The sequence below is a fragment of the Thermobia domestica genome, chromosome 17 (assembly GCF_964235325.1).
Source record: "Thermobia domestica chromosome 17, izTheDome1.hap1.1, whole genome shotgun sequence".
Classification (NCBI taxonomy): domain Eukaryota; kingdom Metazoa; phylum Arthropoda; class Insecta; order Zygentoma; family Lepismatidae; genus Thermobia; species Thermobia domestica.
The window spans coordinates 55,478,616-55,493,279 of NC_137470.1; the positions used below are offsets into that span (position 1 = coordinate 55,478,616).

A 14,664-nucleotide genomic window follows, 5' to 3' on the forward strand; every position below is an offset into this window, starting at 1 on the left:
CACTAATATTGGTCATATTCATCATTTTTGTGTATCTTCCCCTTCCGCAAGATATGGGGCTGAATTTGTATTTACACAGCATCGGAAGTGTCACTATTAATCTCAGCGACCCGGAAAACTATGAATTCGGCACAAATATAGGTCATTTTCGATAATTTTTGTCTTTCCCCCTCCCGTAAGTTGCACCGCCAGAGTGACATGACAAAAAGTATCTCAGGTCCGAACCTCATCTATATTGAAAATTTGATCGAGATCGATATAGTAGTTTAAGAGTGGTGAAGTCACAAAGATAGTTACTTTAATTTAATTTATTATAATTATTTTTTTTACATATATATCACCCCCTACGTATTACCGTCAAAGTAAATCGTCCCAGATCCGAATAGGGATGGGCACGAGCGAGTTCGAGCGAGTTTTCATTGAAACTCGACTCGACTCGAATGAGGCATCTTTGAGCTCGACTCGACTCGAATGAGGCATCTTTGAGCTCGACTCGAGAACTCGGCTCGAAAAATTTCCTCCAACTCGACTTGAAACTCGACTCGAATTTGACTCGAGTTTGGAGTTGAGTCGAGCCAAAACGAGCCAAATGGAGCCAAATGCTGTGTGTAGTTTCAAGTACTTTCTTCAAGTCTTCTACATAGACAATACAATTATTATCAATGATAATACTACTACTATAACATTATTATTATTATTATTATTATTATTATTATTATTATTATTATTATTATTATTATTATTATTATTACTACTATTATTATTATTATTATTATTATAACAACGCCGTGTATAAACATGAAAGATATGTGGTTTGTATCTGAATATTAAAAACTAGTTGACTGCTCATCTCGGTAGTCGTGAAGACTAGAAGGCAAGGGCATCGTTCACGAGGTTTTGGGATTGAGTTACAGAAGAGCAAGTATCCGGGCTCGAACCAAAAATCGCGAACGAAAATTTGATCGAGATCGGTTAGGTGGTTCAAGAATTATTAAGATTCGTTTTCTTTTATATGTCTCCCCCTCTCGTAAGTTCTGCCGTCAAAGTGATACGATGGAAACAACCCCAGGTCCAAACCTCGTCTATGTTGAAAATTTGATTGAGATCGATCGCGTGGTTTAAGAGAGATGGTCAGAAAGACAGTCACTTTCATTTTTATTTTTTTTTACATGTATATATTAGGGTGGTCCTTATTTATATGGAGAAAAATAAATTTAGGAATCTCCTTGGACTCACCCCCTAAAATGGTTCTAAAGGGACCAAATTAAGCCAGGAGAAAAATTAGATCCATTGAGTAATTTTAAATGGTGCCGCAAACGACCTAAAGTTTTCAATGTAGGGGAAAAGCCGGAATAAACTCTTGTAATTTAGAAACGGCTTAAGGGAATGGAAAGATATCGTGGATAATGGAATTAAAGAAAGAGACCAACGTAATCTTATATAACATTATCATGGCGGCCATCTTGAAGTCCGCCATCTTGAATTCAGGTCAAGACTTTCAAACAGGAAGAGGGGTCATGTGACATATTGTTTTGAGGTAGCATTTCACCAGATACACAAATCTGATATTATTTTTAAATTACGACCAATCTCGACCAAAGTCTTAACGTAGATGAGGTTTGGGCCTGGGATGTTTTTTAACATTTCATTTTGACGGTAGAGCTTAGGAAAAGCGGAGGGGAGGGGAGACATAAATAAAATAAAAAAAAACAATAACACTTTAACAACCCAACCGATCTCCATCAAATTTTCAACATAAATGAAGTTCGGTCTGGCATGATTTTTATCATTTTACTTTGACAGTACAATGTAGAGGAGGGGAGGGGAGAGAGATATATGTATATACAAAACATAGAAATGAAAGTGACTGCCTTTGTAACTTCATCATTCTTGAACCACCCGACCAATCTCAAACAAATTTTCAACATATATATGAGGTTTGAACCTAAAGTGGTTTCTATTCTATCACTTTGACGGTAGAAGTAGAACTTAGGGGCGAGAGGGCAGGGAGTATATATATATATATATATATATATATATATATATATATATATATATATATATATATATATATATATATATATGGCTTATGGCAATATACTGCCAAGCCATATTTGTAAAAGAATGAGATTTCACCATCTTATATTTGTCTTATCATCCTTTCCTGAAGCGGCAAATTTGGCTTTTTACTCGGAGCAATGTAAATGTGGCTTACCACTATATTTCTGAAAATAGCTATATTTCTGCTGTCATACCACTATACCACTATATTTCTGCTGTCATACCACTATACCACTATATTTCTGCTGTCACAAAAAGTATTCTATTTTTCGATCGGTATAAGGAAGAGATACTATACTATTTTTCGATCGGTATGGAAAAACAATATTTCTCCATATTATTTTACCATAAATTATTAATTGTCAATAAACTTTGTTACTTTTAAATGGATGAAGCGAGATAATTTTACTATGATGTTTTAAAAGTTGGTTATTTGGGGGGCCAGGAAACCATTTGGGGGGGGGCCCCGATGGGCCCCCCTTGGCTACACCCCTGAGTAATACATTTTTAGCTTGCTCCTTATTTTGGCTTACGTGGTAATGTAAGACAGAAAAATGCATCGCAATTTGCGATACATTTTTCAATTTATATTGCATTTCCATATTTGCATTGCATTGCATTCCCATTTGCTTTAAAATTGCGGATACTGCTTTCTGCTGATATGTATAGGGTGTTTCCATATAGGGTGTTTCAAAACACCGACAACGTTTGGGAGGTGATTCCTGACCAGTAGTTCTTTCAGACAAAATGTTCCGGGGGGCACACTTAGTATTACAGGAGCACTGCTGGTACTATTCTATTTTTTATTGTATTATAAACCTAATATTTTGGTCTCCTCCGAGGGGGCACTCTCATAGCTCCGCGGGGGGCAGTGCTCCCAAAAACATATCTGGAAGAAACACTGTTCCTGACACCAAGATAAGACAAAAAGTATAGACCAACCTGGGTGCACAAATGCTTAATTTCGGAGTTATAGGCTGCTGAAAACATGAAGAAATGAACTTTAATGGTCCATAGCTCCAAAACTATGCGACCTACCGTAGTAGAGTCAAGACTTTATTTAGGAACTAGCATATGCGCTTTCCAAATATCCATGTTTCAGAATCCTGCCGTACTTCTGCAACAATTTTTATACAGATATTTGGTGAGTTCTTCACATTATATAGACAAAGTTTCTCTCTAAAAACTGTCTCATGAGTACTTTAGGATTCTGAAACATTGTATTTTTGGATAGCGCACATATTACTTTCAAAGTGAAGTTTTAACTCGACTACGGTAGGTCCTATAGTTTTGGAGCTATGGACCTCTAAAGCCGCGGATCCAGGATATAATCAAGGGAGGGGTAAACCACAGTTTGCCGCTTTATCCAGTGTATGAAGTAGGATTGAAGCCTATATATACATATACGTATACATATACATATACATACACATACACACACACACACACACACACATATATATATATATATATTAATATATATATATATATATATATATATATATATATATATATATATATATATATGTATATCAACCCACATTATGCTTTATATTTTTCCAAATTATGTTTTATTATGCTTTATTGTTAATTTTCATTATTGTTTAACATAAATTGTGTACAATGTATAATATTTACTATACATTAAACATTTAAATATGTTGATCTATTTATTAATATTTTATGCAACCAGTTTCTTTCATATTTAATGAACTTTCTAATTAATGCACTGTAAAAAGATATGCTTTACTCGAGTCAGTTTTTTTTATCTCTTGTGTGCGCCTTAGAGATGCCGAAAGGGAAAGTAAAATATGCCACCAAAAATGCTCAATAGTCTTGCAGACACTTTTACCTATTCATTATTATTTCTCGGACAACTAATGCAACATATTCTATACGACATACTCCTTATTAGATAAACAAACTGTGAAGACACCATTAGTTCGTGGAGTTCTTGTGCACTTTTTCTACATTTCGAAACATCATACACAACTGCACTGTTACACTTAGAATAAAACTATTGTTTATTCATTGTTGGCGGAATGTTTTCTTCCTCTTTTCTTTTTTTTTTCTCCACTTCAAAGGATTACATCGAAAAGTTTAAAGAAATAAATGTAAGCTTCTCATTGTGGGATTGTTATGATCTCAAAGGTTTTGCACTGTAAATATTGGTTTAAAAAAAATATTAATACAGTATGTTAAACTTGCAGTTAAACAGAATTTTCCAAGAATTGTCCTAATAGAATTTTCTAAGAATTGTGCTATATATTTTAAATTATGCTTTATGCTTTATTTTCCAAAATTATGTGTATTATGCTTTTAAAATTAGTTTCTTCAGGACCCTTAAACAACCACAACCATTTTGAAGGCACCGACCAAATGTGTAAATTGCTATTATGCTTTTGGTTTGCCCTATATATATATATGTATGTATCAGGTGCGGATCCAAGGGGAGCTATAGCCCCCTGGACACTCAGGCATACACTGAATAAAATATGCTTCAATCCTGATTTACACTGGGTAAAGCGGCAAACTATGGTTTTAACCCCTCCTTTGATCATATCCTGGATCTCCCACTATATATATATATATATATATATATATATATATATATAATATACATATAATAATATATATAAGCGCTGTTTCTGAGTGATTAGTTTTTTTGAAATTATTTTTATAAAATATGTGAAGAGTTTCGAGACATTCGAGTCGAATCAAGATTTTTACGAGCAGTCTCGATTCGACCCGAATTTTGCAAATTGTGTCTCGACTCGTGCGCATATCTACTTCTTGGTTCGGCTTGATATTGAATAAGCTGTGAGCCAAGGCGCTCAAGTCATTGACAACCCTAAACCCAGGCAGTGCAGTTTTAAACATGTTTGCCTTCCGCGCTATAACTTTCAACAAATGTTGGCCCAAGTCCGAATACTTGCTCCTCCGGAACTCAAACCCAGAACTTCGTGAATGATGTCCTTCCGTCCTAGATTTCACGACTATCGAAGTCGGCAGTGAACTAGTTTTTAGTATTGAGACGCAAAGCGACTATCTTTCAAGCTTAAATACAGAATTTATTATTATTATTATTATTATTATTATTATTAATAATAATAATAATAATAATAATAATAATAATAATAATAATAATAATAATAAGTTGTAGTAGAAGTAGCAACATTGATAATAATTATATTGTCTATGTAGAGTAAGTGAAAAGGAACTTGAAACTACACAAAGGGAATTTGGGTCATTTTGGCTCGACTCGACTCGAAACTCGACCGAAATTCGAGTTGAGTTTCAAATCGAGTTGGAGGAAATTTTTCGAGTCGAGCTAAAAGATGTCTGTTTTGAGTCGAGTAGAGTTTCAAAGAAAACTCGCTCGCGCCCATCCCTATCTCTCTACAACTAATGTTTCCAGAGATATGACTCCTTAAATCTCTGGTAGTCGGCCATTTTTTGGCCAATATCTCGGGAACGGTAAGAGTGACGCGAAAAATTTAATCTCTTTCTCTGATAGTTTTTAATGCTCTTTCGAATGCAGGGTTCAAAATTGAAAAATCACAAATAACAGACAGACGGAGAGACAGACACACATACATAAAGAATTCAGTAACGAACTTCTTAAGTTCGTTGACCAGTTGAAAGTGCTGAAGAACATTGTTAGAACGAATTTAAAAGGAATGGAGAGATGGAGTGGGAAGGATAACTGTGATTGTTCGTACGTGTAAAAGTAAATCTTTTTATCGGCATCTTATTCAATTTCTCGCAAAAGTTCACAAAATATCATAACTGTGTGACTTACGGTTCTCGAGATATGGCTCCTTAAATCTCCCGAAATTCGAACTTTTGTGGTCAATATCTGGGGAACGGTGGCCAGTTGGCCAGTAGCAAGTTGATCAGTGACCACCGGTTACTATTTGGTACAAAATGTTTGCCACTATCTAAGGTATTGATCAAGATCAATATCGTCTCTCTGTAGCTCATGGTTCCTGAGATGTGGCTCGTTAAATATCTGGATATCGTCAATTTTTGGCCGACATCGCGAGAAAGGTAAGTCATAGAGAGATGATATTGGTATTAATCAATACCTAAGAGGATGGTAAACATTTTGGTATCGATATTAATTGGTGGCCACTGGCCCACTGGCAACTGGCCAAACCAAAATATTTGATACCAAAATATTTACTATTCTCTTAGGTATTGATTAGCACCAATATCATCTCTCTATAACTTACGATTCCCGAGATATGTCTCCTTCAATCTCTGGAAATCGGCCATTTTTGGCCAATATCTCGGAAACGGTAAAAGTGACGCAAAAAAATTAATCACTTTCTAAAATAGTTTTCGATGCTTTATCGAAAGCAGTGTTAAAAATTAAAAAAAATCGCACATAACAGAGAGACGAACAGACAAAAAAACACACAGACATAGAGAATTCAGTAACGAACTTTTTAAGTTCATTTGAAATAACAATTAAATATAAATATAATAAATAAATAAATGATGATGTAAGGAGGAACCCCATCTTGTTCTTTAGTAATTCATAATGGACACTATCTTGGGGTCACCGGTGCTCCATCCACTTCCAATTTCAACATGTGCGGTCTAGTATGCTTTCTCTGTGTGATTAGACGTAACTTTTTATGAGTAACAAGATTGCACTGGCTCATTTTCTCTATTTCTTATAATTTTGGAGGCATTCAATTTTTTTCTGCTTATTTTAAAATTTTGACTCCTGTCCTTCAACCTCTTCTATGTGTTTTCGGAAAACAGAGATAGCCAATTTTTAATCCCTGGAAAATCCTAACACCGTTGCATGAGTTTGCACTTCTGTTTTGTTTCCCCATCACAAATACAAAAAAGTATTCTCTCTTTTATGTTTACATACAGGGCGTTTCAAAACAACACCGACAGCGTTTGGGAGTTGATTCCTGACATCAAGATAAGACAGAATGTATAGACCATCCTGGGTGCACAAATGCTTCCTTTCGGAGTTATAGGCTGGCGAAAACAAAAAAATAATAAACTTTAAAAGTACATAGCTCCAAAACGGAAGGACCTACTGTAGTCAGGTCAAGATTTCACTTAGGAACTAATATGTAGGCTATCCAAATATCCAAGTTTCAGAGTACGTGGTACTTCCACAATATTTTATATAGAGGTAATTGGAGAGTACTTCAAATTATATTCCCATAGCCAAACTAGCTCTATACAAATTGATTCGTTAGTACCTTATTATTATGAAACAAGGATTTTTGGATAGCACACATATTAGGCCCTAAGTAAAGTCTTGACCCGACTACGGTAGGTCCCTTAGTTTTGGAGCTATGGACCTGTAAAGTTCATTTTTTCATGTTTTCGGCAGCCTATAACTCCGAAAATAAGCATTTGTGCACCCAAGTTAGTCTATACTTTTTGTCTTAACTTGGTGTCAGGAATCATCTCCCAAACGTTGTCGGTGTTGTTTTGAAACACACTGTATATAAAATTAATATAAAGTATTACTCTTAATCTCTTGAACCAGCCGATCGATCTCAATCAAATTTGCAACTTAGATGAGGTTCGGGCCTGGGATATTTTTTTATTTCACTTTCACGGTGCAAATTAGTTTGAGGAAGGGAGAGATATTTAAAAATGATCGAAAATGACCAATATCAGTGTCGAATCTATAGTTTTCCGGGTTGCTGAGTTGAACAGTGACACTTCCATTCCCGTTTACGTCGAAATTCAGCTTTTTAACTTCGGGGGGAGGAAGGAGGAGATTTAAAAATGATCGGAAACGACCAATATCAGTGTCGAATCCATAGTTTTCCGGGTTGCTGAGTTGAACAGTGACACTTCCATTCCCGTTTATGTCGAAATTCAGCTCTTTAACTTCGGGGGGAGGAAGGAGGAGATTTATAAAAATGATCGGAAATGACCAATATCAGTGTCGAATCCATAGTTTTCCGGGTTGCTGAGTTGAACAGTGACACTTCCATTCCCGTTTACGTCGAAATTCAGCTCTTTAACTTCGGGGGGAGGAAGGAGGAGATTTATAAAAATGATTGGAAACGACCAATATCAGTGTCGAATCCATAGTTTTCGTGCTCTCTGAAATGAACAGTGATTCTTCTGGTGCCTTTTAAATCCAATGTGAGCCCCGGAACATGGAGGACGAGAGAGGGAGAGACCTAAAATGATCGAGAATGACCAATATCAGAGAGGGATTCAGTAATAGTAAAAAGTGACTGACTAAGGTAACATATTACTAATTTTTATTATTTTAACGCAGCGAAACGGGTAATTGACGATAGTCCAATACTAATTGGATCCTGAAACTTGAATCAGAGTTGCGGTTAGTAGTGCTGAGAAATTGGTTTTCACTGGTTTATGTTGCTGGTATAATGAAACAAAAGTAGCTGTAGTTTAATCTCTATTTACAACAGGAACAGAAAACAAAAATTGTGCTTTCTTGCGGGTATATAAAGCTACTGATTTTAATTTTATAACATGTTTTCACTCTCTGCATACCTGTGAATTCCTGATTTAAAGATTAATGGAAATAAATATCCTCGCCTTCATTATATGATTTCTGTATGAAACGTCATCAAAGCCAAGTTCACATGAAACAGAACTACATGTCACAGTGAGAACAATCTCATTCCTATTCATTCTTTTTATGCATACGAATTACGACTAAAAACTTACTTGTAGATTAGTGTCATTCAAGAGGTGAGATTATACTCAGTTGTACTTAGCCATTTTTATGTATATCACCCAATGGGTGATACACATAAAAGTGAGATCTTACTCTTTGCTGAAGATTTTGAGATTAATCTCAAGGTTGTATGCATAAAAAGCGAGACAACGTGACGTCATTTGAGTTTAATCTCAGGGACCTAAGTAAATGCTCGGAACTGATGAATCAAACTGTGATTTCTCACTTTTCGTATGCATAAAGTTGATTATAATCTCAACTAGCTGAGTTTAATCCACAAATTTCGTGAACCACCTCAGTACCATTCCCACTTGTCTCACAGTATGTGAAAGTGGATCAAAATGGGTTAATTTATGGATGTGGAGCCAAGAAGAAAAGTGTACAAAGTTCGGAGAGACTCTGATGTGTATGACTATAAATGTCTATATACATTTGAAAACCAAAATGTATATACAATGGTTAACACACATTTTCCTAGGGGTTTACTGGAAACCAGAGGTGGGGCTTTGGATAATGGAAATAATTTTCTTGCGTTATGTTGGGACACTGGCTTTAAAACGGGCGTTGCAAAAGATGCTGGCGTTCATCAGTCCACAGTATTAAGAACTAAATGGGAAAAAGTTGTGGCAAACATTAACTTAAAAACTGAACAATGACTAAAATTCTCCTCAACCGCTGAAGCGCTTCAGGTTACGAGAACTGTATGTAAAAATTATACGTTTCCCAATGTTATTCGGATAATGTATTGCACACACACATTTTTATCAAGAAACCAGCTTAAAATTGGGATGAATATGTTAACAGAAGAATAACTTGTCTTATTATTATTTTACTTCTTTTTTTTATTTTATCTATATATGAGACATTTGTTACCTTCATGAGTTTCCTTGTTAGTACTGTATTATGTTTGTTGCAAGAACAGTTGGAGAAACAGCGGAGTGCCTAGAATGGCAAATCCTGTCACATTGCACTTTCAATGATAAATAAATACAATAAATGTAAAATAACATATTAAAAATACATATAATAAATTAATAGATGATGATGTAGGGAGGAACCACTTCTTGTTCTTTTGCAGCATCTTAGAGTCGCCGATGCCCTGTCCACTTCCGATTTCAACATTTCAATATTTTAGACTTGGAGTACCCCCCCGCAAAAAAATCTGCTTATTCTAAAGCTTTGACTCCCTTCTTTAACCTCTTCTAGATGTTTTCCGGAAACCGAGATAGCTATTTTTTTTAAATCCCCAGAAACCCCCAGCACCGTTGCATGTGTTAGCACTTCTGTTTTGTTTCCCCATCGCGATAATGCAAAAGTGTCCCCTTTTTATGTTTATATATATTACATTAAAAGTCACTATGTTTGCACTCTTAATCTCTTGAACCAGCTAACCGATTTCGATCAAATTTTCAACATAGATGAGCTTCAGACCTGGGATGGTTTATATCATTTCACTTTGACGGTGCAACTTAGGGGAGAGAGAGATATTTGCAAATGCTCGAAAATGACCGATATTAGTATTGAATCTATAGTTTTCGGGGTTACTGAGTTGAACAGTGATTCTTCCGATCCCGTTTACATCCAAATCTAGCCTCGCAACTTGTGAGAGGAGTAGATACATAAAAATGATTTTTAAAAAATGACCAATATTGGTATCCAATCCACAGTTTTCGAGCTCTCTAAGTTGAACAGTGATACTTTCGATGCCGTTTAAATCCACATTCAGCCCCGCAACTTGGGGAGAGGAGAGACAGATATATAAGAATGATTGAAAATGACCGTAGAGAGCGTTTCAATAATAGTAAAAGTGCACCTCTCGAACGAAATTGATCTACAAGTGAATTATTACTCGTATTTCATATGCATAAAAATAAAGAATAGCGAATGAGATTGTTCTCACTGTGACATACAGTTCCGTCTCATGTAAACTTGGCTTTGATGATGTTTCAAACATAAAAAAATGAAAGAAAATTTTTGAGTTTTACGTCCCACGGTTATGCCGCCTAGACTAAAGGAGACGGTGATGATGAGAAATGAATGAAATGGTGGAATGAAGAAAGTGGGAGGAAACGGAAGAACCCCGTGAGAACCTACGAACACGGTGTTTGTCCACCATAAAGCTCACTTGGCCCGAGCTGAGATCGTGTCAGGGACCCCACATACTAGAGGTAAACGCTCTACCACTGAGCCACCGCGGCCCTAAACGGCATCGGAAGTGTTATTGTTCATCTCAGCGACCCTGAATACTATGGATTCGGCAGTAATATCGGCACTTTCGATAATTATATATATATATATATATATATATATATATATATATATATATATATATATATATATATATATATATATATATATATATATATCACTTCTCTCTCCCTCCCAAATGTTGCGAAGCACGGCATCGGCAGTGTCAGTGTTCATCTCAACTACCCAAAGAACTACGGATTCCACACTGATATTGGTCATTTTCAATCATTTTTATATATCTCCCCCAAGTTCTGGGAGTGAATTGGCAGGTAAACGGTATCAGAAGTACCACTGTTCATCTCAGCGATCCCGAAAACTACCGACTCGGCACTAATATCGGTCATTTTCGATTATTCTATATATCTCCCTTCTCTCCCATGTTGCGTGGTATGGCATCAGAAGTGTCAGTACTCATCTCAGCGACCCGAAAACTATGGATTTGTCAAGAATATTGGTATTTTTTATCAATTTTATGTATCTACCCTCCCACAAGTAGCGGGGCTGGATTTAAATGTAAACGGGATCGGAAGTATCACTGTTCAACTCAGCGACCCCGAAAACTATTGACTCGATACGAATTTCGGTCATTTTCGATCATTTTTAAATATCCCCCTCTCTCTCAACCCTGAGTTGCACCGTTAAAGTGATATGGTAAAAACATCCCAGGTCTGAAGCTCATCTATGTTGAAAATATGATCAAGATCGGTCGGGGTTCAAGAGATTAAGAGCAGAAACATAGTGACTTTTAATTTTATATAGACAAGTATGAAAAGTGAACACTTTTGCATTTGTGACGGGGAAACAAAACAGAAGTGCGAACTCATGCAAGGGTTTTAGGGGTTTCTGGGGATTTAAAAATTGGCTATCTCGGTTTCCCGAAAACATCTAGAAGAGGTTAAAGAAGGGAGTAAAAGCTTTAGAATAAGTAGATTTTTTTTTTTTAAGGTAGCCTCAAATCTAAACTGTTAAAATGTTGAAATCGGAAGTGGACGGGGCATCGATGAACCTAAGATAGTGTTCACTATGAATTTCTAAAGAACAAGAAGGTAAGTCTCCCTACATCATCAGGCATTTATTTTTAATATGTTTTTATTTATTATATTTATTTATCGTTAAAAGTGCAACGTATAGGTTTTGCCATTCTAGGCACTCCGCTGTTTCTCCAACTGTTTCTGCAATAATTATGCTGCAACAAACATAATACAATACTAACAAGGAAACTCATGAAGGTAAGAAATGTCTCATACACAGATAAAGAAAGAAATAAAAGAATAATAAGACAACTTATTCTTCTGTTAATATATTCATTTCCATGTTCAGCAGAGTGTGCAGCAGAGTTGGAGTGGGTCAGTGGGTCGAGATTTCTGAGTGGATCAGTGGGTCGTGGGTCAACAGCATGTGAATGAGGTGTGGAGTGTAGGTGGGATGAGAATGTGGGAGGATTAAGTTAAGCTCGCGTATGTAAAGTGGGGATTAAAAGATTTACCCTTGCATATAATATCAGGCTAAAGGCCAAAATAATTTATATAAATGTCGGTAGAGCAAAGGATAATTTATGCAAAACAAACCATTTTGAAAAGATACTATCAAATTTAAGCAGAGACTCTAGATTTCAGGGTCCTTGGTGGTTGGAACGCAGAACCTGAGCGGAAATTACTCACAACAAACATAAGATTATGTCAAGCGAATTCATGGATTCATCTCGATCATGATTTACGGCCTGTAAAAGAACATGGTACAGTTTAATATCTCGCACATACCTTTTTCTGTCTTGAGGGTGCTGACAAAGGAGACTCTCCAGGTTTTGTTGATAATCCTTTAATGCGGATCATGGATCCAACAGAAAACGGAACACTTTACACAAACACGCACAAGCGCAAAGAAAAAAAAATATTTTTTAAAATTTAGACTTTTCGCAACACTGGTATCAGGCCTTTAATTCATGTTTGAGTTCAGTGTCTGTGATCACTGATCTTCATTCTTGAAGGTGTCCTCTTCCGTGACGTGTCTCCGGGATTTTCCTGGTTTCCTTCACCACTTCCGATCTGGGGAGATATCCTGCACCATTCACCTTTATAAAGAAATCTCTGGAGTGGATCGATTTTTTCTCTCTTCCTGGGCTCCTCTGTTGACTTAGCTGCTAAAGGCGATCACAATCATCTATTCCTCTCTGATGGGAACATTAGGAGTCTGTTGTTACCAGCCTGGGCGCTGACCAAATAGCACGACGCTGCCTCTCTGTGACGAGATAGTATATGCAATTTACATTGAAAACTTGTGGAACGTTTCACTAAAACAAAATAAAAGTTAATCCAAAATCACGAGGCACTATTAATATTCATATATACAACTATTTACACGTGGCGGATGCAGTTCTCGGTATTGAACATTTTAGCGCGAAGCTATTTAACACTGTTCTTCACGCAGTGTATTTTAACACGACTTGTGAAATGCACTGTTATGTTATCAGGTACACTGAAACAAGTAATAAGCATGCATCCTAGTTCGTCACTTTTCTATTTACATATTATTCACTTCCAAAGATGAAGACAGATTCACTCGCGGAAGTACGTTCGAGTTTTCTAGGTTCACCGAAATAAACTATCGGTCGTCGCTCTGTTTAAAAGGACATTGCGCGTCATTCCAGCGAGTTAAGCACCAACTAGCCGAGGTTCGATGTGTACTTGCTCGACGCAAAAACCAACTGACCACGAGTCTTCGAATCCCGTTGTTTTAACAACTGGCATATTCTTTGTTCGTCCGAAGACTCGCTGCAGAGCTGCCCAGTTTTCAAATGCCGGGGGGTCGTGAGGAGTGGAGGTTGTTGCCCTTCTTGTTCAGTTCGGCTGTGTGACCTACATTTGCCCAAATCCTACACTTTGGTTTAGTTTCTTCCAATAACTTTTTACTTGGTTTACGTTTTTACACGGTGATATGTTCACTTTAAAGCGCACACAACAAGCTTTTCGATGATATGCAATATCACATATAACTTATGAGTTTTGTACAATAAATCGTTGCACAAAAACAAATATTAAATCGTTTTTTCTCTCATACTCACTTTCATGTCAACTTCCATCCCCTGCTGCCTCCTGGCGGCCGACTCGCAAAGCTCTCACCTGTATGACTGAGGGGGGATGGGGTCGTAGACACTGTAAGTTCTGAGTGTTTTTTTAGTTTTTGAATCATTTAAACGATAAATATTCATATGACACTTGAATAAAATATAACAATGAACTAATATGCAGCCTCTCAAGAGCTGTCATACTTTGTAAACCTCTGTAAGGATATATAATACCTTTCGAGCTTCCCTCTCTCTCCTCAAGCGGTGTCTGCAATAGCTTATAAAAATATGGTACGTGGTCTGTACTCATGTAGCCTAACAGAACCACGACCACTCACAAGATATGTATTGATACAAGCCTTTTATCATGTTTATTCATCTACGTAAGCGAAATACTATCTAAATATTTATCGTATATCATCCAGAAAGTTTCTACACATTGATATAGAGAATTAGAGATGAAGTTACGTCATACATAACACAGGGGTGACACCTTTAGGGTAAACAGCTTCCGTCGACTGCTGCTGTGGATGCAAAATTTTGAATTTTCTAGGTTCGCTTGGCCAGCCGAGGGATCCGTTAGCCCAAG

General features: G+C 36.5%; 1 protein-coding gene across 1 annotated transcript in view; it reads right to left on the minus strand.

The window, feature by feature from the left end:
- LOC145674329 (uncharacterized) overlaps positions 1-14,284 on the minus strand; it is a 43,503-nt gene extending 29,219 nt beyond the window's left edge. The window contains exon 1 of the mRNA XM_081744256.1: positions 12,772-14,284. Within this exon, the coding sequence (XP_081600382.1) occupies positions 12,772-12,843 (72 nt within the window). The 5' untranslated portion in view covers positions 12,844-14,284. The remainder of the gene's footprint in view (positions 1-12,771) is intronic.
- Between the last annotated feature and the right edge of the window lie 380 nt (positions 14,285-14,664).